The sequence below is a fragment of the Ictidomys tridecemlineatus genome, chromosome 9, assembly GCF_052094955.1.
Source record: "Ictidomys tridecemlineatus isolate mIctTri1 chromosome 9, mIctTri1.hap1, whole genome shotgun sequence".
Classification (NCBI taxonomy): domain Eukaryota; kingdom Metazoa; phylum Chordata; class Mammalia; order Rodentia; family Sciuridae; genus Ictidomys; species Ictidomys tridecemlineatus.
Window position 1 is genome coordinate 32,322,736 of NC_135485.1, and position 26,359 is coordinate 32,349,094.

The 26,359-nt window shown below is 37.7% G+C and overlaps 1 protein-coding gene across 4 annotated transcripts in view; it reads right to left on the bottom strand.

Moving 5' to 3' along the window:
- Atp8a1 (ATPase phospholipid transporting 8A1) overlaps positions 1–26,359 on the bottom strand; it is a 213,943-nt gene that overhangs the window by 81,126 nt on the left and 106,458 nt on the right. For all 4 annotated transcript variants that reach the window (XM_040292494.2, XM_005319953.4, XM_005319955.4 and 1 more), the window contains 4 exons: positions 26,003–26,087; positions 23,463–23,602; positions 8,253–8,391; positions 4,401–4,465 (listed from right to left, as the gene is read on the bottom strand). In XM_040292494.2, the coding sequence (XP_040148428.2) occupies positions 4,401–4,465; positions 8,253–8,391; positions 23,463–23,602; positions 26,003–26,087 (429 nt within the window). The remainder of the gene's footprint in view (positions 1–4,400; positions 4,466–8,252; positions 8,392–23,462; positions 23,603–26,002; positions 26,088–26,359) is intronic.

Sequence of the window (26,359 nt, forward strand, 5' to 3'; positions counted from 1 at the left end):
CGGAAGAGCTACTCCCGGCCCCTACCCCCAGCACAACAACCATGCTGAAACCCCAAAAGAAAGAAAGCCCAGTAGCATTTTTTTGATGATGATGATGATCTATATTTTGGGAGACGGTGATCTCTGTTAATAGAATCACTAGAAGAAACAGATTTCTATGTGAAATTTCAAGATCCTTGAATATAATACTTTGTAAAAGTTTAATATAAGAAAAAGAGATTGATCTGTTCAATTTTAACAGTATTAGGAATAACATTTTGCAGAAAATTTGAATAGTTCATAGCAATATGTATCACTTATGTAAAAGAGAATCTACAGTTATAATTTGTTCCCTTAGGAAAAAATTAAAACGTGGAAAAATAGTTTTTATAACAAAGATAATCATCATGCAAAACAAGTTACAAGCAATGGGAATACTGTTCTTTCTACAAAATTTCATAACATTTCCTTTTCACATGTGCCATGTATTGGGCTAACCATACTAATCCTATGCCAAACGTGATGTTCTCTTTACAGGCAGCAAAACTTGGCTCACAGAAGCTTTTTCAACTTGCACAGTTAGTCTGGGACAGAACTGTGCTCTCAACCACTGGGCTGTTTCAGAGAATAATTTGAGTGTGCTCGTTAAAATTGTCACTTGACAAAACACACACTCACAATTCATTTCCTAAGATGTTATGTTCCTAAGTTTATTACTTGTTAATTATTCTTTATGCTCATGCAGTGATAATCCTATTTCCTCTTATTATCTATCAGTACAATTTAAACATAGATAGGATGTTTTTCTTTTCTGTGGCAATGAAAAACAAATAATGATGTACCTACGGGCATCCTAGCACTTCACATGATTTGCCTGAAACCTCAGCCATGGATTTTATGACACAAGATAGGAAGTTGCTATGCAAAGTGATGTTTCCTTTCCTGCTGAGAAACAAATGAGTGCACCCCAGCAGGTCTGACCCTAAATAGCCAGATTTGTAGTCACCACTTAACTCCCTGGGAGAAAACCTTCCCCAGACAGTGGTGCAGAATGCTTGGCCGGTAGGAGCTGGACAAATTAGTGCTAATTCATTCATACAGTCTGCCTCCTGCCCCAACCTGCCACTTGAATGGATAAGGAGATTCTTAACTATCCTACTTTTAAAACATCAGATATGATAAAGTACTACCAAAGTTAAAACTGATACATGACTTTTAAAAATAATGGAACTCACCAATTTAAAAAAAAATGGAATTCTTAACAATTATGCAGTAACTTGCTTCTCAAATATTTATAGCATAATTCTTACACATGAGACAGTTTTCTGGACGCTGAGACAGAGGCTAAAGCTGAACAGACAGATACAATAGCACCTACACTGCTGCTCCAGTAGAAATAGGCAGTGCGAGTACCCTGAGGTGTTTGTTAATTTTGTGCTACCAACTTAGAAACCTCAAAATGAAAATAAATGCCTCTGTTGTGACTCTACTCTGATGCACTACAATGAATATTTTTTTTTGGTATTTCACTTTTCTTTTCCCCTTGAGATTATTATTTACTTGATACTTAAAACACTCAAAAGAATATTTATCCAGGCTGGGGATGTGGCTCAAGTGGTAACGTGCTCGCCTGGCATGCGCGGGGCGCTGGGTTCGATCCTCAGCACCACATAAAATAAAGATGTTGTGTCCACTGAAAACTGAAAAATAAATATTAAAAAATTCTCTCTCTCTCTCTCTCAAAAAAAAAAGAAAGGATATTTATCCAAGGAATGGACAAAAATGACGGAACAGAATAAAAGAAAAGCAGCCATGCTGCCACACTCTACATAGGTGGGAGCCTGGATCCAGACAAAAAGGGTCCCCCGTCAGACAAAGCATGGCTTGTCCTGCTTTTGCATCATGATTCTATCTCTGATTTATTGTGACTGTAAGAAAACATGTAACCATGTTACCCACCAAAGCATAACTGTGGGGCTGGGGTTATGGCTCAGTGGTACAGTGCTTGCTTAGCATGTGTGAGGCACTGGGTTTGATCCCTGGCACCACATAAAAATAAAAAACCAATAAAGGTATTGTGTTTTTTTTTTAAAAAAGCATAACCACCACCAGGATTGGTGTGAATTATTTCCATTTCAATTTTAACAGTTCTCTGACCAAATGGACCTTCCAGAAACATCCTTGTTGACTCCTTCTTCAGTGGCCAGATGGCATACATCCCAATTTTTCTGACACCACATCGCTGGCATTGGTGCCCCCAATCCTAATCCAAAGGTGACCTAAACTCTTCTCCTGGCCCCTTGCCTGTACTCCATGCCTGCTGCTCTTCCAAGGCTGCCTATGTACAATCTCTCATACTTCTTCAGCACAGAGCTGATGAAGGTCCCCTCTTCCTATGTAGGCACATTCCCTAACCTGGCCCAGGCTACCACAGATGGCCTGAGATCACCTTTCGGTTTTAACTCTATCATTCACTTATAGATACCTTTTAAATACCATGCCATGTTAAAAAAAAATTAGATAGCTTCAAACATCTATTGCAAAACATTTGCTAAGATATAGTAAGTGAGAAAAGCAAAGTACATAAAGTGTTTTATATAATGTTCTATGACTTGTTTTAACAACAGACGGTCTGTATGTTGACATACACTCCTGAGAATAACTCAAGAATTTGAAAGTAGGGGCCAGCTCCAGGGAGGTAAACTGGCAGATCAGATGCAAAGGTGCAGATTCACTTTCTAACATCTGTACTTTTCCTGTTCTGTAACTTAATTTTTACATTATGGCTTATAATTCTTCAAATAAGAATATTTGAGGATAACAAAACTTATCAGAAATGGTTATTTTGTGCTGTTTAATAACTTCCACATTTTTTAAAAAGAAGCAAAATAAGAATATTTAAGAATTATAACCTTGCATTCAAATTCAGTGTTTTTCTTCTCAAGCCCCAAATAGGCCTTGAACTTACTTGTGAGAATTTTCATGTTTCAAATACTTTTCACTCTTCCATTATACAACTCTTTCTAACTAGATGTCACTTTCTTTATAAATATACTCCACTTCACAATATCCCCATAGTGAACTATCTACTTTATTTATAGATCTGATTTGTACTGTTATTTGTATATATGCCATTTCACTTATTGTGTAAGCGTATGAGAGCATGGTTCTCTTAGTCATAATTTTTCACAAGGTAATAATAACTCAGCTATAATAATTAACATACAAGATGGTGGATGATGGAGATAACAGTAAGTTAAAGGGGGCAGAGCTTATGGCACAATAATTTAGGGGTACATTCTTAGTGCCTAGCAGAGGGACAACTAAATGTATAAGAAAGACAGATTAGCTTCCATTGATGAATTTTTTGAGTTTATGTTTTAAAATAGGATTAAAGTTTGGTTCGCCAAAACTACTTGTTCAGTAATTAAAGGCATAAACAGCTCATATAATTGCAAAATCACATGCTAATCTTTAAATGACAAGTTGCTCAAAGATTTCATGAGAAAGAGAAAATTATCAGAGGACTGTTTAAAGGATGAATAAGAGACCATCATTCCAAGGTAAAAATCTGAAGTGAGAAAATGCTTACATACAATCTCGGCTCTGCAGCCACCTTCTAAACATCTCCATTCTCAATCACCTCCTCACCGGTGGCTCCTACCTAGCTGGCCTCTCAGCTTCACCAACATGCCTAATTATCAGGTTTTCTCCACTTGGCTCTCTGCGTCACAGTGACTATTTCAAGAAGCTGTATAATCATCACCTTTCCTGTTCTGTCTTCCACCTTAAATTACAAATATTCACCCTAACTTGAAAATATTTTCAGGTCACATGACCTACATATCATTTTGTGAACTTATACTTTATATCCAATTCCTAATAATCTTTATTTCTTTTCTAAATATGACATCAGGTGATCAAGGCCATGAAAAAATATATATGAGGAATTTACATTTTACCCTAGAAGTTAGGACATAACACACACATCAAACCAAAACTTTTCAGAAATGGTTATTTTGTGCTGTTAAATAACTTTCACAATTTTCTAAAAGAAGCAAAACGTATATTAGCACTGGATGTTAAAACGGGCATAAAATGCTTGATACACAAAATATAATACTCAGATATGAACAAGTTACAGACCATCAGGAACTTCCCAACAATGCTTTTATAAAGTGCTTTTTCTGTCTTATAACCTTAAGAAAATTATTTAGCAATTTCTATAGTTAACACAATTCCAAGGTGTGTATCAATTTAATCAATGTTATTCAAAACTATATTAAAGTAGAACAACAATGATAGCATATCTGTTAACATTGGGAAAATAAAATATAGCTAACTGAATAAAATAAAATACTACAAGGTGATTAAGTTAGTAAAAGAGGGTTTTTTTTTTAAAAAAAAAGAATTTCACTTACATCAAGAGAGTCTTCATTTATAACAATCATTCCCATGTTCTTCTTTAAGAGTTTGCAGGAATGTCCTATGTACAAACAGAACAAATACAATTACAAATACAATTAATTTTATGAAAGAGAAGATATTAAAATGATAATACTATTGAAACATTTAAGGAGGAGTTTATAAAAAAATGATGGTGGCAATAAGCTATTTTCCAGGCTTACAGGATGTTGAAAATGAAATGCTCTCACATGCTATAGGATGGATATAATACAAGGACATCTTTTGAGGCTGTCTTAATAAACAATAAGGAAAGAGACTGGTAAGGATTCTCAGTGTCTTGTCTTGATGACCAACACAAAGAGAAAATGATGGCTGTTGACAGAGGATGGGCACAGGAGGGTAGGCTGACTCTTTCTTGATCCACTGATCCCACCATCTCCCTGCTCTGAGCAGTCATGATATTCTCTCCTTACCTGCCCTCGCTTGCTCTGCTGTACCCTCTACATGGCAAAATCACCACTTTGTTAAATCTATTCTGTACCACTTGCTATAGCTGAATGTGGCTGCAGAAAAATAGGCAAACCTGCTTTCATATTAAAAAGATAGTAAAAATAATATCACTCCCTTTGTGATTCCATTCTATCTCATGGGTTTAAATGCAACTTAAATGTTTACTCTTCTGGATCTCTCTCTCTCCTATTTATTTTTCTGTGATGCTGAGGATAGAACCCAGGGCCTCACATATGATAAGCAGATGCTCTACCACTGAGCTGCACTTCTAGTCCTAAATGTTTATCAATCTGAAACACTTTCCACTCAGACTTCTCTCCTGACCTCTAGGGTCTCATAACCAAGTTCTTCCTAACAGCAGACACTTGGGTACAAAGTAGACAACTCACACTTAGTATATGCAAAACCCAGGCTGCTGGCACCCCTCTTGTCCCTCAAAACCTGCCTTACTTGTCTTCCTCATTTTGGTTAATGGCAAAACCATTGTTCAGTTGCTAAGGCCAAAAGTGTTGTCGTCACCCCTGATTACTTTCCTTCTCTCAAACCCTATGTGAAATCTACCAGTCAATCCTCCTGGCTCTACCTTTGAAACACATTGAGAAGCCAGCCACTCCTCATGCTGCCACCAGTTTAGGCCACCACGGCGATTCCCCTGGTTCAATGCAGTAGATTCTCCCCTGGTCTCCTGCTTCCACACCGCCTCCCCTCTCAGTCCAGCCTTGGCCCAGCAGCCAGAGTGACTGTTTTCCTCACAGAGAAGTCAGATCATGTCTGTCTCTGCTGAGAACCAGCCCGTGTTTTCCCTGTTCACTTGGAGCGAGTGCAAAGTCCTTACAAGGCCCTGAGCGGCCCTATCCCACCAGTCTCTGCTGTGCCCGCTCTGCTCCTGTGCTCTTTCTACAACAGAAAGCAGTTTTCCTCTGATCATCCCATGACAAGCTCCCTTCCTCTCTCAGGTCATTTCTCAAATGTCACCTTGAATTTTTCCTGACCTTCCTACTTAACTATGAATTCCTTTGGGTGATGCCCTATCACTGTGTGTGTGTGTGTGTGTGTGTGTGTGTGTGTGTGTGTGTGTGTGTAATACCAATCACTGAAATCCAATATACTCTGTGCTTTTTTTCATTTACTTTGTCTGTTTCCCTGACCAGGACCTGATTTCCACAAGGGCAGAGAGTTGGCTTCTTGTTTCCTGCACTTCACTGGAACCCGGCACTATGGACACCACAGCTATTTGCTGAATGAATCATCTCTTTTTCTAGAATCAATCATGGCCCAAGATTCTAGAAGCTAAACATTGCCAGAAATTACTACCCTCCTCCCTTTCCTAGATCACCCACAGTGACTACACACCCTACGCTACGACTCCTGAGTGCCTCCTTTCCCCACGTCTCACTCTTCACCATATTTTCTCCATCTGTTGTCTTAAGTTTTACCCTGTGTTTTCAGGTCTTCCAATTCTTGACCCATCTTGCATTTTATCATAATTCCCTTCTCAGACATCTTCTTTTCATTTTTTCTCTAAATACTAGTGTTAATTAACAACTGTGTGGCTTGTAAATTTAACATTCTACTACATAATTTGTTGATTTTTTTAAAATAAAAATTAATTTTTAGGGTATTCAAACTCCTGTAATTTCCTCCATGTATGTTAATAAATTTGTATGCTTTTTTCTCCTAAAATAAATAATATTCTATTAATAACATTAATTTACTATAACTTTGTACCTGAGTTTTAGATGTATAGGATACTTCAGGCTGACTGCTAATATTTCAAAAGGAATATGAGCTAAGTGTATTTTAGAGAATACTTAAAAATGACTTTCCAAAACTGTGGTTTCATGCTGTGAACACTTCAGTCCTATTTTCTGTGACTTTGGAGGATTTTTGTACATAATGTATATGACTAATAATAAGAGGTTAAATCTATACAAAGGTTTACAGTGCTCAGGCTACCATTACTGAATTTTGGGAAAAAAGGTATTTCTTTTGATGTATTACTGGTACTATAGGCTTCTAATACCAAATATTAACTTTCTTCTTAGTAAGACCTTTGTTATAAACTGAATTTTTTTCTCTCAACCCTGAAATTCCTATGCTGAAACCTTAACCCACAATGTGACTATTTGTACATAGGACCTTTAAAAAGGTAATTAAGGCTAAAGGAGGTCATAGTGTGGGGCCTGCTATGGTCTGAATATTTGTCTCCCCCAAATTCAATACTGAATCTCATTACCAGTGTGATGGTAGTAGGAGGTGGGCTGTTGGCATGGCTCTATCCCTATAAATGGATTAATGCCTTTATAAAAGAGGCCTCCAAAACTTCCTTGCCCCTTCTACCAGGTGAGGACACAGAAGATATCATCTGTAAATCCGAAAGTGTGTCCTCATCTGATACTGAATCTGGTGGTGCCTCGACCTTTGATTTCTCTGCTCCAGAACTGTGAGATGTAAATTTATTCTCTTTACAAGTTATCAGACTGAGGGCATTTTTTTTTATAGCCATGCAAAGAGACTAAGACAGGGTTCTAATGCAACAGAACCGGTGTCCTTACAAGAAAAAGATATCGGTGGTGCATATGCACAGAGCAAAGGCTACGTGAGGACACGAGAAGGCAGCCACCTGTAAGCCAGGAAGAGAGGCCTCACCAGAAACGAACCCTGGGCACTCTGATCTTGCATTTCCAGTCTCTAGAAAAATCAGTTTCTATTGTTTAAGTTACCCCATATAAGATATTCTGTTATGGCAGCTTGAGCTAATACAAACTTTTATTTTTATTTTTTTAATATTTATTTTTTAGTTGTAGTTGGACTCAATATCTTTATTTATTTTTATATGGTGATGAGGATTGAACCCAGGGCCTCGAACGTGCTAGGCAAGTGCTCTACCACTGAGCCACAACCCCAGCCTAAAACTTTTTTTTTTTTCCCCCAAAATAACTGAAACTGACTGCTGGAAGAATACAAACTAGTAACTTTCTTACTTCCTATCTCAGAAACAACATTTGGTCACACAAACCAGTGTCACTACATAAGCATGCCACAGACCTAATCCCTAGACTCTCACAGACAACTACAGAAGTATTATTAGAATGTGCCCCTCATGAATGCCACATGAGGAGGCAGGATGGAAAGGTGAGAGAGGGTATATGTGGTTGTGAGAGCTCAAGTTTGGTTGCATATAAAACCACTACAACTTTAAAGGCAGTATTGAAACTGTAAGTAAACAAACAGGAAGGTCTAATAATATAAATTTGGAATCTTGATATATCAACTCTTTCAGATATTGAAACATCTCAAATCCACCTTCTAAAATATATATATCTGTTAAAAAGCACCTGAATTAAGTGAATTACCAATATTAATGGCAGTTTCTTGCTTGTCCCCTGTGAGGATCCAGATTTTGATATCTGCTTTCATCAGAGTTTCTATGGTTTCAGGCACTTGATCTTGTAATTTATCCTCAATAGCTGTAGCTCCAAGTAGCTGAAGGTTCTGGAAAAAAAATGAGGGGTAAAATTTTTAAGAATCCAACTAGTTTAGATTCTTTAAAAACAAGAATTGAAGTACATAGTTGTTTGAAAATCAGAGACTTAATGATAATTCATGGACTTAGGTGTAAGTTCCAACTATTCCACTGAGCTTTCTCTCTTAAGGATCCTTGACTTTCATCTGGAATATTTTTCCATGACAGTAAGACTGTCTTACCCTACTGTCTCCCTAAAAGCAAATTCTAAAATAAACAAACAAATACCACACCCCAACAAAACAAAGCCCAAAAATATTTAGAAGGGGAAAAGAAAAAGTCAATTAAAAAGGAGCAGGTAGTTATCAAGAAAGACAAAACAGAATAAGGAAGATTACCACAGTGAAAAAGCAATCTTGATGATTTATTTAAAAAGAAAAGGATATATACTAATATTGTCAAATTGCAATCTGAAGTACTATCAGGGAATGTATACATGATGAAATTAGAAATGAGGCGGAGAGCAGTAAACATAGTTATAGCATTGGTGTCTTTAAGAAAGAACAGGTTGAGCGTTTTTCTCATTGTTCCACTTTGCACATGAGAAGGTCAGAATATCACAGAAGTATTGCTCATTAGACAGTATCCTTCACACAAGACTGAACACAACTAATAGAGGTATACTTTGAAGATATTGTGGATTTGGTTCTAGACCACTATGATAAAGCAAATATCACAATGAAACAAGTCATGTAATTTTTTTTGGTTTCCCAGTGTGCATAAAAGTTACATTTATCATATAGTATAGTGTATTAAGTATGCAAGAGCATCTGTCTAAAATAATGTAGCCAGGCATGGTGGCACATGCCTGTAATCTCAGTGGCTCCGGAGGCTGAGGCAGGAGAATCGAAAGTTCAAAACCAGCTTCAGCAATTTGGTGAGGTCCTAAGCAACTTGGTAAGATGCTGTCTAAAAATAAAAAAATAAAATAGGGATGTGGACCTAGTTCAGTGGTTGAGCACCCCTGGGTTCAATCCCCAGTAGCAATCAACCAACCAACAAAAAGAATGTAAATACTTTAAAAATACTTTATTGCTAAAAAATTGCTAATGGTCATGAGCCTTCAGCAAGTCATCATCTTCTTGCTGGTGGAGGATTTGGCCTTGATGTGGATGGCCACTGACTGATCAGGGTGGTGGCTGCTGAAGGCCATAATAAGAGAGCCAGTCTGTCCTTTGAAGCCAGGCATTAAAGTATCTCTAGTTATGAAAGTCCTAGATGGTGTCTTCTTCAAGATAAGACTGTTACATCCACACTGAAAACCTGCTGCTGACAGCAGCGCCCTTCTTCATCTATCTCCACTAGACCTTTCCGACAACGTGTTGCAGCTTCTTCACCAGCATTTGCTGCTTTGCCCTATACATCTCCAACTGTGGAGACGGCTTCTTTCCTTATTCTTCTTTCCTTATTTCTTCACCTCTCTCATCCTTCACAGAACTGCAGAGGATTAGGGCCTTTCTCTGGATTTGTTTTTGGTCAAAGGGAATGTTGGTCTGATCTTCTATCCAGATCACTAAAACTGTGACATATCAGCAACAAGCCTGATTTGCTTTCTTATTATTCATGTGTTCACTGGAGTAGCACTTTAATGTCCTTTGAGGACATTCCCACTGCATTCACTGGTTGGCTAACTGGTGCAAGAGGTCAGCTTTCAGTATACCTGTCTTTAGCCACACCTTCCTTGCTAAGCTTACCCATTTCTAGCTTTTGATTTAAAGTGAGAGACGGGCAACTCTTCCTTTCACTTAAATGCTTGGAGATCTTTGTAGGTTTACTGATTCGTCTGATTTCAATATTGCTGTATCTCAAAAAAGGAAGCCTGTGGAAAGGGACAGAGATGGAGGGATGGCTGGTTGGTGGAACAGTCAGAATATACACAACATTTACTGATTAACTTCAGTGTCTCATGTGGGCACAGTTTGTGGTGCCCTCCAAAACAATTATAATAATCTTAAAGATCTTTGACCATAGATCACCATAACAAATATAACAATGATGGAAAATCTTGAAATATTGCAAGAATTATCAAGATGTAACACAGAGACCTGAAGTGAGAACATGCAGTTGGAAAAATGGTGCTGGCAGACTTGTTCTCTCCATACCCTTGCATGTGTGGCTAATTCCGGTATCAGTCAGGAATGCTTCTGGCTGCAAGTAACAGAAAAATCTGACTACAATGGCTTAAGAGAAGGTTTGATTTTCCTCATAAGTAGTACTGAAGTAGGCAGTTATGGCTCAAGCACATCTCCATTCATCTTCCTGAGTGCTCTCAACGTCTCGGGGCCCTCACTGGTATAATTATAGCAGCCATATCGAAGACAAGAGTAAGGAAGTGATATCAACAGGGTCTCTTATTTGAAAAAGCAAAATTATTAAAAAAAAAAAACCCTCAGCATATTTCCAGACATGGCCAGTTAGCCAGATTGTGTTACATGGATATCACTAACCATCAGTATTTAGCTTTTCTCAGTTCCACAGGGGAGACATCAAGGGAGAAGGCAGATGGGAATGATTGTTAAATTAGTCAGCCAACAGTCTCTGCCACAATGGACTTAGAGAGAGCTGTGCATGTGCAAGATGTTTCCATGGGATACACAAACAATCTTGTCTATTAATAGATATACCACATATTCTTCACTTGCTGGTGAAACCTGGTGTATTCTGTGATACCAAACTCAAAAGTTACAGCTTACTTTTAGCTTTCCTTTGCCTTTCAAAACAAGTTTTCCCCTCTGCTGTACTCAGAAATTTGCCCATCTTTCCATATCTTACCATATAGGGTTAGCATCCCTAATTAGAAAATCTGATGTCTGAAATGCTCCAAAATCTGAAACGCTTTTAATACCAACATGATGCCATGAGTGGAAAATTCCACATCTGACTTCATGTGATGTGGTAGTTAAAACCTGGGTACAAAAAAATATAAATATTTATAACATAAAATTACTTTTACACTCTGTGAAAGAGGCATATACAAAAAAAATGAATTTTATGTTTATACTTGGGTCTCCTCTTCAAGGTTTCTCATGATGCACATAAAATATTCCAAAATCTGAAAAAAATCTGAAATCTATTCATAAGCATTTCAGATAAAGGATATTCAATCTGTATTAAGATGAGCTGTTTAAATGTGTGACCCTAGTAGTTTTCCTCAAAAGTAGGGGCCATGTCCTATTTATCTTTGTATTTCCATAATATTGAGGCAGCAGTCAGTATTTTCACTAAGTGAGCTCATGACAAACTCAACAAAAACAAAATCCATAATCCAAAAGTTAAAAAATATCACTGCAATCTAGACCATTTTCTATTCAGTGTGTTCCAAATAATGCACACAGCTGTTAGATACACTTGATGCATGACTTCTGGGTATATGATATATAAAACAGGAAAGTAAATATCATCTTATTTAAGAAGATAATATTATTTCATTACCTTTAATGGGAAGCAGATTTGAAATCTATCATAACCTGATGGATAATTATCATCAAGAAGTTCAAGGAAAAAAAGGAGGAACAGTTCAGCATCAACTGTGCCAACGTTATAATTGCTATATTTCAACATTTAGACAATGACTCCATCAGTTCTTCCAGCTACTTTTAGGGTATTTGCAGTTACATCATTCAGGCTCACATCCCAGTGAGGAACAGGATGTAGTTGTGTTCGAATTTTAAATATTCTATGGAAGATATCATAAGGTTTCTTAATGATTGTGGCAATAGTTCAGTAATACAAATCCTCGAAATTCTCTAAACCAAACTAAAACAAACCCAAACCAAAACCTTCCCCCCAAAACATAATTATTTTTTGTAATATATTTCACAAAACACTGTGTAACTACATAGAGAGTCAAAATATTCATTAGAAATATAGTCAAATATATTTGATGAGCTCTACTCTTGAGCGGAAAAATGAATTCAGAAAATATAGAGATAAGCATCACCACACACAACTGACTTCACTGGAGATCATGTGGAGATCATGTTGAAATCATATTTAAAATAAGGAAAGCATCTGGATTTGCACAGGTAAAAGTAAAACATTTTCAAAACAAGCAAAATTAATACAAAGGATCAAAGATGTAGGATTAGCAAGGTATGATCAGGAAAGTTATAAGCAGATGATCAGGGAGTGTGTTGGTGATAATAGGGATTTCTAGAAGGGTAATAAAACATTTCTGAACATTCAGCAAAACTGGTGTGGGCCTACATTGATGTGTGAAAAGAAAACACTCTGCTCCAAAAATCTGTTCATTTCCCCTTTATCCTAAGAGCTTCCCGGGAACAGCACTTATTAATTTTAGAGCAAGGCTGTGCAGACTCCTATCCTTTTGCCCTGGTGTCATTTATTGTGAGATTAAGATCTTGAGTGATAGGCTGTTCTGCCTTTGGAAATTAATATCTTCAGCTACATAGAGATCATTAGGAAAAAAAGATGTGAACTTTGCGTGCTTTTTCTGATCATAACACTAGGGTGTTCGGGCTGTAATCAATTTCATCCCAAATATGTATTACCTTACACAGATGGTCACTAATGGGCACTATGGGAATTACATATTCAGAAAGTGTTGAAACGTGATAAAATTCCCATGGCATTTATGGAATTAAAAAAAAAATCCAAAATACTAATTTTACTTTCAAGCTGTCACCATGCCAAAAGTTATAAAGGTTTCAGGTTGAGGACTCTTTGACATAATATAGATTTAGTTATCACTGAAAAATCATGAAATAATATTTATTCACCTAGTAAAGTCCCCAATATTTTTATTTTTCTCTTTCAGATGTTTCTAAATTGTGCAGGCTTTTTACAAAAGGTATATAAATACAAAACTTCTTCCCTAGTGAAGATCAAAAAGCTTCATATAGAGTGTTCAAAAACTTTCTGTAGTCTGGTAAAATGTATTATGACAGATTTAGGAATTGTGGTTATTTTCTCCCCCAATACATGTATATTTTACTAAGTATCAGAACCTCAAAGTGACCTATACTTCCATGAGAGCAAAGATTTGGTTAGTGTTTAGATGATATATTTCTAAAAGCATGTGTTATGTTTCCAAGTGAGAAAAATATAATGATCAAGCTCATAATACTAATGTAGGCTTGAGTAATACTGCAACATAGGCAATTTGATAAAGTTTCTTTAAAGACAAAGATGTAATATTGGCATGCAAAATTTTACCACTGGATTAATATGATAAAGGCCAGCAATATAAATGAAATAACAACTAGGTAGGTAAAAATAAAGAAGCAACTAACACTTTCTGAGCAGAGAAAATGGACCAGACACTGTTCAGTGTTTGGCATTTATTGTTCTAGTTAATAGCTTTTGGGAGGCTGAGTCAATTTTCTGAGGTCACACAGATACAGTTGAACTAGGATAGTAAGAAAGAAACCCCAAGAATCATTACATACCCAAAGGAAGCAAATGGGAACTAAGACAGAGGAAATGAAAGTAAGACTTTTATTCAGATCCTTGGGTTTTTAAACATCTGTCTCTGTTCCTTAGTCTTTTTTTTGGGGGGGGGTTACCAGAGATTGAATTCAGGGGCACTCGACCACTGAGCCACATCTCCAGCCTTACTTTGTATTTTATTTAGAGACAGGGTTTCACTGAGTTGCTTAGTGCCTCTCTTTTGCTGAGGCTGGCTTTGAGATTACAGGCATGCGCCACCGTGCCCAGCCTGCTCCTTAGTCTTTAACAACACTTGGTTTCTATGAATGGGGTTTAGCCTCAGTCCTACCAGATGTACCTATTCTCTTCTTACCTGCAGGATCCACATTCACATTTGAAGATGAGCTCCTTTCGAAGACACAGCCTGCACTTACTCATTCAGATGCACTAAGCATGTAGTTCTGGGGATATAAAGTGATCTCCTGCAACAAGGGATTTCCATTTCAGAAAGTATCAGCAGACACTCTTCTTTGAATTCTTCCCCATCTTCTATTGCTGTTTCACCTAAACTTGCCTGCAGTAATTAGCCACAGGGCCAGGACTCTTACCATACTTTAGCAGGCATCAAAATCACTTAGGCTTAGAACCACCTTGTTAGGCCCTGCACTCAGAATTGCTCACTGAATAGGTTTCAGGTGAGGCTGGGAATGTGCAGTGGCTGCAATGCTGCTGTTTGCAGAACTGTAACTCTGAAAATTGCTGACCTATAGCAGGGTTGACAAAATGTTCTGTAAAAGAACAGATGGTAAATTGATGGTCATACATTCTCTGCTGCAACTACTCAGTTCTGCTGCTGAGCAGAAAACCAGCCAGAGATATTATGTAAATTAATGGATGTTACTGTGTTCCAATAAAACTTAACAAAAATAGGCAGTGCATGGGTGTGGCCATTGAGCTGAAGTTCGAAAACCTTGTGAGTATCCTATCCCATCTCTACATGTGGCTCCTTCATGATAGCTCTGGATATTCCCTTGGCCAGCTCCTACCTACCCTTTTTTGTCTTTGTGCAAAACTAAATTTCAGACAAAACTTCTTAACTGTGATGTAGGATTATCATCAAAGAAATAATGCTCCCCCCAATTAATTACATTACTGTATGTTATACTGCCACAGTCCAGCTGCAGCAAAATAACCGGGGGGGGGGGGGGTGTGACAAGGAACTTGTGCAGATTGATACAGCAGGAGTGGGAGCCCTTTATTGTAGGACAGGAGGGGTATATATACATTCCATACAGTTTATCTTAATTAACATAAACTAGATACAGCAGTCAACCAATAAGGAATCTCCACACTTAATGGCTCGCTGGCGCCACCTCACAAACCACTCCCCCTGGCAAAATGCCAGGCGCCATCCCGACTTGTTTACAAACTCTAACATTATACCCTATCTTTAAAAATACTATGCTAGTCCTGTGTTCTATATACTACATATGTACTTTCATGTGTATACAAATGACAAACATAGGAAAGAAGTATCGATTTAGTCTGGATAGTTAAAAAAAACACAACCATCTAATGTGAGTTAACGCTTGACTTTAAATCTTAAACAATGACTTCAGATTTAGTCCATCCGGAGAGGTCAAGAGTTAATTCTAGACAGAACAAATCACACGTGCAGAGCTGGAGGTATGGAAAAAGCCTGTTGCATTTGAGAATTTGCCCTTAAGTCAATATGAGAGCAATAAATGAAATGAGGCATAGTGGTGAGGAAGATGAGGCTGGAAAAGCAGGGGAAGAATGGAAATTCAAGGTCAGTGTGTTCCAGTGAAGATTCCAAAGGCAAAGGGTATCTGGTGAGAATTTTAGAAGGGGAGACTAATAAGGAGACTCAGTTCCGCCTTGTATTGGGGGGTATTCACTCTTGAGCCTTTTTCTTCTTAACACCATTTAGCAGAGATGCAGGTATGGATGGATGACAGTCTTATTTAAAAGAGAACCTCCCACCTCTTCTCCTTTCAGTTTAAACGGGGCTATGAAACTAAGGCTGAGAGCATTAAACCCTTGGAATGACCCACTTGCATGCTTCTGAAGAAATCAGGCAACTGGTTAATGTTTCTGAGGCCAAGAAAAGGGTTTTAGCTGATTGCTTTCTGAACCACAGAAATTACATTTGAACTCACAGAGCCAAGGGCTTAGCACATGAGGCCAGAATTCACACACCCAGCCGAAAGGAATCAGGATTTGAGAAGTGGTTGGGTGTAGCTTGCAAAAACAACACATCCATCTTATCTGAGTCAGAAGACGGCTACCCAGTGTGGAAAGTCGGCCACGAGTGCTCCGGAGAAGGAACATGTGATTAGAGACATAAGAAAATATTAAACACTTTAAATAGGAAGATTCTAAAGTTGAGGGAAAACCATGGCAAACATATGTCGACCTTATTTTTTAAGGAAAAGAGAGTATATTTTCTGCCTCGATTACTAAGTGGAGGAGCCCCAAATATGTCAACAAGTGCTGATCTAGTGACTATGCAACTACATGCTTGATTATATTTTATTTTTCAAGGTTCCAATATTTTGCCCACATTCCTGCCTTTTTCCAAACCACACTGGCAACATAATGTATGGACTATTATTAAGGCAGAGCTGGGATTTCAATTCTTGCTGTGCCAACTGTCACAGATATGCGTCCTTCAGCAAGTAACTTTACTTTCCTAAGAATCAATTTCCACAACAGAATGCCTAATCATACTGATTTAACAGGGTTCTTTTGGGGATGAAATTAGATCAGTCAATTCAAACTGTTTTTTTGAGTAGCAGATTAGGAAAAAATGTTGAGTATTTACATATGACGCAGTCATGTTTTGTACAACATTTCTGTTCTATTAATAAGTCATGTGCACTATAAAATGCAGAAAAATTAAAATGAGATAAAATACAAGCAAAAACAGAACAGGCCTGCTATTTCCTTGCTCACCTGCAATAGATCATCTGTGTACCTCACTTTTGAGGCCCCTGAACTAAATAATCAGGGTAAAAAAGCAGAGGACCTGGAGATTAATAAATGCTCAAAAAGTGACAGGTCTCATTAGTAGGTGAGATGACTAACTGCAAATGTTCTTAAGAAAACAGTAAAACAGGAAACCACTGGAATTTTAAACCATGAAATCACCAGTACATCATGTAGATTTTCATCTAGCTTTTAGTACAAATGAAAGTGATATTTGCAGCTACTAAGAATAGATGTGGTAGTTTTATCTGGAAGAGCATTCCTTTGTCATACAGAAGTTACTATAAACTTGGCAGCCAAAAGTGTTCAAAAAGGTCCTGTTTTCCATTAAGTTTTATATTTCTCTAGGAATCTTCTAAACCATTTGTTGCCACATATGGCAAAGGGTACCCAACTGTTGTGTTTAGTCACACTGAATGCCGTGGTTGACCTTTTTTTTTTTTGTACCAGGGATTAAACTCATGTGCACTCAACCACTGAGCCACACTCTCAGCCCTACTTTGTATTTTATTTAGAGACAGGGTCTCACTGAGTTGCTTTGTGAAGGGCCTCATGAAGTTGCTGAGGCTGGCTTTGAACTTGCAATCCTCCTGCCTCAGCCTCCCAAGCTGCTGGGATTGTAGGCCTGCACTACTGTTCCCAGCACAGTGGTTGATCTAATATTACATCACATCAGGGCAGTCTTTAAAGAGCCCCAAAATGTGAATCATATTTTAGGGAGAAGTAAAGAAAATAATGTAAAAAAAGATCATGACCTCACTGTCCTATCCAAATACCTTATCTCAGTGCACAGGGCACCAAAATTCTGTCTGGAAAAATTACAAAAACAAACAACAAAACAAAACAATAACAAAACACCTTTTTTTTCCCCCTTGATTTACAAGTTTACTATCTTGTATCACTCAAACAAAGGTAGAGATTTTTCAATCCTTTCCCCTACTGTGCCCCAGAGACCAGAAGAGAGTCTGCCTTTTCCAGTGCTCAAATGTGTGATGTTGAATCTTTTCAAACATGTTCTTCTTACATTTATATACAAGTAACTCTGGAGACAGATTTTTTTTTTTTTAAACAAGTGATCCTAAACTTCTTAAGAATGCATTTTGTAAAATTATTAGCTCCTTTTCTGTCATAGCCCTAAATTAATCCTTAGTGACATTACATTTGGTACCAAGGCCTTCAATGTGTGAAAAGTGTAAACTATATTGGTACTAGGAACCAGGTTTTCACTAAGTAAGCACTTACTAAGCTCCAGGTTCTGAATAATTTATCTAATTGAATAATTCATTTGTTCTTCAAATATTTATTGAGTGATTAACGTAGGCCAGACAGTCAAGCACTGGAGATACAGAGATGAATATGATAATTATGATTGCTCTCATGAAATTTCAATCTAGTGGGTATACATTAATCACAAATTATAAATGCATATAAGATACAATACTACTATTTGATCAAAGGAGTGTTAGACGATGCCAAAATTACAGCACTCTTGGTTTTGCTTTCCAGTTCAGAAATGATCCTCTGACCCACAATCTATTTTTAAAACTTCACCAGATAAAAGCATAAGTTAAGTTTCTACTTTTTTCTCCTCCTCAAAACAAGAAAAAAATTTTACTATTAGGGAAATACTGCTTCAATCAATGCTCAATCTAGATAGTATTATATCACACTGCTTTATTTTCTATGATGCTCAAGATACATAATGTGCTTTCATAAACATAGAAGCTATTAGTAGGTAATTTGTGTAGTGCTAAAGATATAATCACATTGATTGAAGCAAATAAATATAAAAAACTTTAAAAAGCTATATTTTCCATGAAGACACATCTTCATATTCTACCACTGGTTTAATTAGAAAATAAGAAAGTAAGATTAGAACTCTCTGTACTATTAATTTTCAAAGGAATCCAGCAGAACAGAATGAATGAGGTAAAAATAATTTGTGTTTCAAATGTTAGAATAAAATTAAAGTGACAGATCAAAGCAAATAGGTGAGAAATTTCAGAGAAACCATTGCTAATAAAACTTAAGATTTTATAATATTTTGTTATTTACAATTCTTTTTAAATAAATGCAGATATAATTTAAATTTAAATTTATTTAAAAATAATCTGGCTTTAAAAAGTATAGACTGAACACTATAACTGGTTTCATAAGCTGAAATGATGAATTCAACTATACCGTATTTCAAAAGAATAAGGTTAAGGAAGACAAAACAGGTCAGGTTTGTCATCTGAAAATGAGACAACTGTAAATTCTCTCAAGTGGTGATGAGGAGGGACTAGGAGGTATTACTGTCCATAGCACCAGAGTGAAGCTGTAATATTCCTCTTCCAAGTGGGTCAAGACAACTGGAGCATCTGAGATGACTCTAACAGTACCTTTTGCATGTTAACTAAGTGACCTTATTCCTGAACAAGTTAAGACTCTCCTACTATCAAATGTCACCCCCTGGCTTATATTTAGTAACAGAAAAGAAAATGTACCAGTAACTGATTCTTGAAACAACTCATGGCATAAGAATTTTTTTTTTTTTAGTATTCTGAAAAGTTTACCATATGGATGCAAGTGTTGGAGCCCACACAATACAATATTACAACAGATGTGATTATATTTTAGATAAATTTAAAAATCACCAGTTCTCTCCTCTAATGATGACTGTCAACATGGATGCCATTAGCAGAGGATTCTTCATACCTCGGTGTTCTCTTCCCTTCAGTGTGTCCTTGGGGGTGGGGGTGGGGTTAAGGCAGTGCACTCTAGTGCTCAGAAGTCTTGGGGTAGAAAAGTAACCCAGCCTTGCACCTATGGATAGATATCAACGTATTCTTGCATATTTGTGGTCTAGCTGGGTAGTTTTTTTCAGTTCACACCAGAAGTTATAACCCCCGAAGGAATATGGCTTTAACTAAGTTTTAAAAACTGAATTTACTCATTTGAATGAATATGACAGGGGTGAGAGGAGGTGGGAGAGGGAGAGAGAGCACACAGGGTTTGAAAGTACAACCTTCATCATATTGTAAAATATTTATTTATCAAAAACATTCTTGTTTTTGTGGAATGCTCTATCAATCTTTCAAATTTTGAATTGTTTTTGAAGTAATACGACCAACACTGTGTTGACGGCATCCCGGGTCACTGATTCAAATGTGTTCAGAAACATCCTGTGTGACCACAATGAAGTTCTGATCTTTGGAGAAGCACATTTTCTAAAAAGTCCACACACAGAGGTAACATTATATAGTCTCCAAATTGTACTCAGAGGACCCCCCAGTCCTGAAAAGCCCCTCACGGACCACCATGGTGGAGGGGTAGCGGAAGCCAACAAGGGGCTTCTCTCCACCCCTTAACTTTTCAGCCAGGGCGGCGCTGCTTTTATCAGTTATGATTATCATGGTTCAGGGAATGTTTTGTTTGGAAAATGGGTTCTGCCCTAAAAACATTTTCTTGAAAACCACTCTCACGTTAAAAAAAATTCATTTCCTTATATGTTAAGTCCAACATCAGAGTCTACATAAAAATAGATTCCAAACATATAAAAAATAGATTGCCTAATCAACATGTCTCCGTTAAAGTAGGTAAGGAAGAAGCCAAATTGGATGAACTCTAAGGCTGTGACAGCTAAATTTAAAGCCAGGGTGACACATGAGCAGAATCAGCGGCCTGACAGGTTGAAACTTGCCTCACTAGGGTGGTTTTAACTGCAGTAAATCAAAACTTCTACGGAACTGACCCCAGCTGAGTTTAACTAAGAATGGAAACTCAGACCAGCAACAAAGTGATATCACCCTGGCTCTATAGACTTCTAAAAAACCCCACAGTCCTCAAAGGACCAGTGTTGGCACAGCCACTTTTTAGAAAAACAGCTCAGTTGCAGAGACCCCTGCGTCATTCTTTTTTCCTTTAAAAAAAGACTTCTGCTTTCCTCTACCTGGTTCAACACTCTTTTAAGCTCTTTCAAAAGTTACCTCCTCTCTGCATGCTTCCTTCAGATGGAGCGTGTGGATCACTTCAGGGGGGGTTCCTGAGGTTTCCTCAACTTGAGACTTGTTCAGACCAGGGCACCCAGAGGGCCCAAACCATTTTCCTCATGGGCTTGTGCAGCTGGATATCTAGTACCTTTTAACTGCCTAATGAAAGTTAACTGAATGTATAACTGAATAAAAACCCAGTTTGAGGAATACAGAAGGATGCAGAAAATTAATTTTTTTTAAGTTTCCAGAAACTCAGAAGTGTACTCTTGTTCTCTGAATTTAAAAAAAAAAATTATAAATTTATTTTAATTAGGTATATATGACAACAGAATGCATTTTGATTCATTGTGCACAACTGCAGCACAACTTCATTTCTCTGATTGTACATGATGTAGTGTCACACCATATGTGCAGTCATACATGTACCTCGGGTAATGATTGATGTCCACCTCATTCCACCATCTTTCCTGTCCCTAAACCCCCTCTCCAATACTCTGGCTGAGTAAGGGACCCAATCTCTTCACCTTTCTGGGTCTTAAGACTTTTTAACATGTTAGAGCCTGTGGCTTATCAAGAAGTAAAGATAAATTAGCTCTAATTTTCCATTTTAACTTGTTTTAGCTAAAAAGCAATCATAAGGGAGGTTTCCATGTAGGTAAACTAAACAATCAAACAAACAAACCCAAAGAAACAACAACAAAAACTTTCAATGGATTTTCTCAGGCAACTTAAATTTCAATGCAACTCATGATCACCATCTGCTGGAAAAAGATTGAACATCTACTTCTGTTAAAAACCTCAAAGTACTAAGGTGTTTTAATCAGACATTAACAAGAAAACTGTAAATCCTAGAAAATCTAACCCATAGATACTAAGAAATTAAGAGTAAGAATGTTAGGATTATTGAGCATTCAGCTCCAGAATTTTCTATATATCCTTCAAGTACAAACAATTTAATAATCCATTTTCAAATGTATTTTTAGTGTCCCTGTACATTAATTCCATATCATTAGCATGGGAGAGAAGATAGCAGAAATAAGAGAATCATTTACAAATATGGTAATTAAAAAAATTCTTAAGAGTAAGGAAAGCAAAAGATAAAAATTCCATTCCATTAGTAAGATATAATAAATGACTTTCATTGGAGATTACGGTCATGGCCCCATATTATTTTATTTCATCATATAATACCCAAAAGACAAAATCATATATAAATGTTAGAAAGTGGCCAAAAAAGAAAAAACAGCAGGTTCAATAAATAAATTGATAGCAAGCCCCTGCTGTGTGCACACCTCTAAAATTTGGTGAGGAGGGCCAAGCTGGAAGGTATTACATATGCTATCACGTGTCTTCTTAGAATAAAGTGCAGAAAATATTAAATTCATATATAAGGGGTTAATATCTCTATCTATATATCGTTCTCTCTCTGCATATGATGTATGACCCATGTGACTAGATGTCTCCCTTATAAAACACACAACATATGAAGTGATCACAGTGTATGAGGAGACAGAAGAACAATACCTAGAGTTACATGTGGCAAGTGTATATAACAGAGAAACCACCTGCAGCTAGAAAACGGCCCTCCCTAGTAGTAAAGGGCATGTGGGAACGGAAGTAGAAATAGTCCAGGACATCCGTGTGGTGCTCACGGCCTTATAAGACAGAAATACCTAGTTTGATAGAGGAAGGAGGAAAAAGTCAGCCTTTACTTACCTGGAGGTGAGATCTGATGAACTGTGGCTGACAAGCTAGTTTGCTTCCATGCTGTACAAACATGAATATGTTGAAGGGACTGAGCAACTGGGGAGTTATTTAATGGGTAGTTAAAGGTTAGAGTGGAGGCACGTGAGTGCTTCAGAGCATGAAAACGGGTAGGAGGGAGATCTGTTGCTCTTGGGAGCTGGGTAATGTTAGCAGGATGACTTAATGTGTGCCTTGATTTCTTCATCTGTAAATAGGATAATTAACACTTCAAAGGGATTAAATAGTTAATAAACAAAAGTGCTATGAGCAGCACCTGGCACAGAGTACACAAAATTATTTGCCACTGATAATTAACATCTTGCTATTTCTATAGCACCAGCCATAGTGTATGGATCACTTTTAGGATGACTGGCTTTAGTTTCTTCATCTGTAAAAGAGGGATATTTATACTTGTGATCAAAATAATAGAGGGAGAGGGGTGCATAAGTGTAGTACAACAATTGGCCAGGTATACGACCAGGATTATTCACTTAAGTATTACTAATTACTAGCTACAGATTATGTAAGCTATATCATGATTTTATATTACATATTAAATATGCTTAGATTAATTCTAAGCACACATGTATGTGTATCTAATGTGTGCGTGGGCATGCTCCATGTCCTCAGTGATGCAGAAACAATGGAAGAAGTTGTTAAGGAGATCGTCAGACCAAACTGTGATCCCAAACTGTAAGAGTGAAGGTCTATACATCGTAATGTCTAAACCTGAGACTGTTCAGTAAACTTCTCTCTCATAAATGCTATTAATGAAGGTGTATTAATGCTAGACAGTGAGAGGAAATTCAATGGTGAGTGTTGCATCAAGATGGTCTGCTTTTTATTCCATTGGTCCCAAGAGTAAAGATGGAGACTCTGTGGAAACCTGACTTTCTGGAGGACCAAAACAGCCCCCCACACACCTTTTCGATCAGCTCGTAGCTCTCCTCCAGCTTCAACAGCCTGTTCTGCACGGAGGTGGACGCCCGCTGGTAGACAGCTCTCCATTCCTCAAAGTCGCTCTCGGAAATCTCAGCCACAGCAAAACACAAAGTTCTTAACCCTGGAAGAGGCAACACACACCCAGACACACCAAAGAAGATTTTATTCAGAAGTCTGATGTTCCTGTTTTTGTTTAACAAAGTCCCATTTGAAAAGACCGACTGCATTCAAATAAAATGTGCTAAATCCAACTCGGCTATGACGAAACCTCAGTATAAAACATCTACCAATGTCCTCTCACTCTTAAGATTGGCACTGTGCTTCTCATTCCCAGTCCTTTTCATCCACCCTCCACACCTGGAGTGACTCTTCTAAAATCCTGATCTTACTAAGGGCTTCCTTGGTTTGAAATCTTCTGAACATTCTCCAAGATGAGAGGTAAACCCTGATGTATGGCTCTTACTTGTTTCATCAACTGCCTCAACCTCTTTCCCTGCTGCCACCTTCTCCATACCAGGGTCTCCACTCTACCCTCCCAAATACCTTGCCACTGTCAGTTTTGAATCAACTTTGAGACTCAGCTCTTGAAGCCATCGTTTTGAAACAGCCTCCTCTCACCTGGATGACCCAAGCAGAAATCCCCAAATGCTCTCATGTTGTGAATAACAATATTCTATACGTTTGCTCTCAAGGTCTCCTCTATCAGATTGAAGCTCCTGGACAGCAGGGACCTGGAGTTCTTCCTATCTGTAACTCCACTGTCAGATACAGTGGCTGACTCAGAATAGTGGCTTCAGATGCTTATGAGGAGGGACAGGGAAACCCCTTAAAGTCAACTGGGAGGGTGGCCTTCCTCTTACTGGGCTACATGACTATATTTATCACTGCTGTTTACCACTATAAATTTATGGCAAAAAGAATCTTTGTAAATGGAGGGTCAGTGGCAATAAGGAACAAGATGTGTTCAGAAAAGGCAGTCAAAACTCATGTGTGCGCTGACCTACTCCCAGAGCTCAGTGTCTACGGCTTTCATAGCTCACTTCACCCTCAGCCAGAAGAAAGGAGAGGGACTAGAAGAAAAGAGAGGCCAGAGCACTTCTCAGCCATGTAAGGAAGCAGCTACCTAGATTCCTAAGAGAATGCCTCACTCAAGGTCATTTAACTCTTAAAGCAATCAGAGCCAGACTCTAGGCTTCATCATCTTGTCAAATAAAATACGTTCAAGGCAATATGTCAGAAGCAAGAAGCAAAGAACCTGTGACATAAAATACCAGGAGGGTCTTTCAAAGAAAGGAGTAGGGTTATCTATTGCCGGATCACTGAGAGTGGAGGTTAAATCCACGGGGCCATATTAGGGCATGTTTTTCACTTTTGGAAACTTGGCTGGAAAATTTATTTGAGGGGAGCCATGGAGCAGAAGTGACATTCAGCCCAGAGCCAGAAAGAATGGAGTGAAGGTGGGGGCCGAGCCAACTCAAATATGTCTGAGAGCCAGAGCATGTGTATCATCATATCCAGAGGAGAAAGATGCCTCCAGACCCCTCCACAAGCAAAACCAAACCGAATAATACCTGTGCTGTGTGTGGTAGGTTGAACCTGCCTGGGCCCTGTCTGAGGGTCTGAGCTCTATCATCGTGTATGCTTCTGTGTTCCTGCTTTCTGCAGAACTGGGAGGAGGTTCTTTGTGTCCTTGATTTTCAAAGTCTATTATAATTCTTTTCTAGTGATTTTTTAAAAAACATTTCTATCTTTTCTCAGCCTGGATCAGGAGGGGATTTGGTCAGGGGTCAGGCTTGGTGCCCCTGGCGACTGTTGGAGCTGAAACAGGAGGGAAAACTGAGATGGGAGATTTAGATACAGCTGTGACCACTGTTGCCAAGTTCAGAGATAAGACTACAAATTCTTGTGGTACTGACCCTAATGTTTAACAACCCTTACTCCCTTTCATCCTATCTAGATCAGCTCTCTAGACCAGGTACTGTTTTGTTTCACACATCATCATATTTCAAGGCAGAGAGACAGGGTTAAGCTTTTTTCTTTTTTCTCATCGATTCTCAGGTCTAACACAGAGCTTGACATGTGGTCGGGGCCTTAGAAAAAAGTCATCAGTTCTAACTAAATTGATACTCATTTTCATAATCACATAGGCTTATTTATTTCTTCTCTCTTTTATTCAGATTAGAATATTTCAGTTCTTTGACTCATTTTTTCCCTAATGAATTTCTTGAGATATAAGGTAAAGTGTTTACACTGTAAATTATATCCATTCTGAAAAGTAAACAGATTTATGGGTCTTACTACCTAAAATGTGGGGATAAAGCCTCTGAACATTTCAATAAATACAGTTTTAGTTTTCTAATAAAAATATTGTATGGGAACAGAATATAGTAAAATCTAAGTTCTCAATATTGATACCTTATTTTAGGAATGTCTAGGTAAAATAATACCAGTGACTTTGTAAGCTCTCAAGAGTATATGATTTCTGTGTATTTTAATCATACTTTACTACTATTATGCTCACCTTCTGTAGCAAACTGTTCTAAATGTTTGAGGGTAATTTCTTTGTATTTTGAAGTCTCTGCAAGTCGTTCATAAATTACAGTGTCCTGGAAAACAAAGAGAAGGTATAATGTACTTAATAAAGCATTCTGAGTTTAATAAAGTTAATGGTATGACACTACTAGTTACCAAATCAGTATAAAAATAACTAATCACCTTTAGTACTTATTTTAAGGCATGAAATATTTTTTCCAGATAACCCTGTTTCCCTAATGACACAAAGAAATACAGCTAGACCTCTGGATCTACAGGTTCTGTATTCAAGGACTCAACCAATCACAGACAGATGTCATCAGGCCCTGGATGGTTGCTTGTACAG